General features: G+C 39.0%; 1 protein-coding gene across 3 annotated transcripts in view; it reads left to right on the top strand.

Moving 5' to 3' along the window:
- The window catches only part of TRAPPC9 (trafficking protein particle complex 9), a 1,079,595-nt gene that overhangs the window by 167,198 nt on the left and 910,867 nt on the right, over positions 1 to 1,530 (top strand). For all 3 annotated transcript variants that reach the window (XM_019528205.1, XM_019528203.1, XM_019528204.1), the window contains one exon: positions 687 to 813. In XM_019528205.1, the coding sequence (XP_019383750.1) occupies positions 687 to 813 (127 nt within the window). The remainder of the gene's footprint in view (positions 1 to 686; positions 814 to 1,530) is intronic.

Here is a 1,530-nt window from a genome sequence, read left to right as displayed (position 1 = left end):
ACCTCTGTCCCTATCCTGGGAGAGGCTGTGTATAGGTGTTCCATCCTGCAGCTTTTCCCTTTTTCCCTCTTCTGCTACTTCCCCCTTTTTTGTTTTCCTTGCACTTTCCCCAGACTGGGGTGATCCTTGTCTGGGGAAGGTATGGGGAACAGCGGCTGCTTCGCTGCTCCTGGTCCCCAGGGAGAGTGGGGCGGCTTGGAAACAGTTTCTGCTCCTTCTAGTCTGTGGAAGACACTGGAAGCTGCTCATCAAGTGTACAGGTGATTATCCTAGTGGGAGAAGGTCTCTTGCAGGGGAGATGGTCTAAGTGTCAGTCTAAAAGATTTTCCTTTTGGATGAGGCGTGTTTTCTCTGGGTGAAACTGAATGAATACCTGGATGCTGGCAATTTCTACTGAGAGAGCAGTGATTCTCCCAGTGGAAACATCATGTTTGTATGTGGTCTTAATGTTGTAAGTGCTTTTATCTCTCTGTGCGGATCTTCCATTTTGACTCGGTGAACGTAAATATAAATTTTTCTGAACTGCATTTCATGTTCATTTTATTCATTATCTTGGACATATACTTTGTTTTTAATTAAGTACATAAAATATGCCAAATCAGCTAGGTTTTGGAGTACACACAACAGCATTAAATTAATAATATGTTTCAGTGTCTCTAGATGAAATAAGCATTTGTTTCCCCCAGGGTCTCCTGACAGCTGGAGTAGAATTTGAATCTCTTCCTGCTGCTCTTTCTCTTCCTGCTGAATCTGGGCTCTATCCAGTGACTCTTGTTGGTGTTCCTCAAACCACTGGGCAGATCACTATTAATGGTAAGGGTTATGTTTTTATGGTTCTCATAAGGGAAGTAGCTACAGAGTTTAATTAATTTGCCTGATGACTGGGTAATTTAAATTAGGATTTATTTCGCATTTCCAATACTGAAACCTCCAGAAAGTTGGTATATGACAAGAGCTTCCAATAAAGAAGGTAACCTTCTTTCAGCAGAGAAGGTAGTATTGCATAGTGTGAGTTGTTAACCCATAATGCTCAGAAATGTATCACTTTATTTTTAGATGTCTATTCTTTACTGTTATTACAATAAGATCCTAAATCTGAGAGGATATGGAGAGGTAAAAAAAACTAAATATTACAAAGGTGTGTACTGTATTAGCAGATTGCTAGTTTGGCCTGCTATTGAGAATTTTTTTTTTTTAAATGCATGCAGAGAATGCAAGGTGAATCTTGCAGTTGACATTATATTAATGAAACAATCGGATAAGATTGCCATATGTATTGTAAGTTTCTTATCCAGAAATTTTGCGTTAAAGCATACAGTGTGTTGTAATACAAGACAACACATAGTTAATAAACTTAAGAAAAGCAATAGTGATAATGAGAAATAGGAAATAAAATGAAATGAAAAGGTACCTTATACGTTCCTGAGTTTGGTGGAAGAAAGATTGCTGCATTAATGTTGGGTTCCAGCAAAAAGGAGTCTAAGGTTCGTAGTTTCTAGGGTTGGAAGGGACCTGAGCAGATCATGGAGT

Source organism: Gavialis gangeticus, unplaced genomic scaffold (assembly GCF_001723915.1).
Source record: "Gavialis gangeticus isolate Ggan-Ray unplaced genomic scaffold, GavGan_comp1, whole genome shotgun sequence".
NCBI lineage: Eukaryota > Metazoa > Chordata > Crocodylia > Gavialidae > Gavialis > Gavialis gangeticus.
The sequence above is the reverse complement of the archived record's forward strand: the minus strand, read 5'-3'. Positions and strand labels throughout refer to the sequence as shown.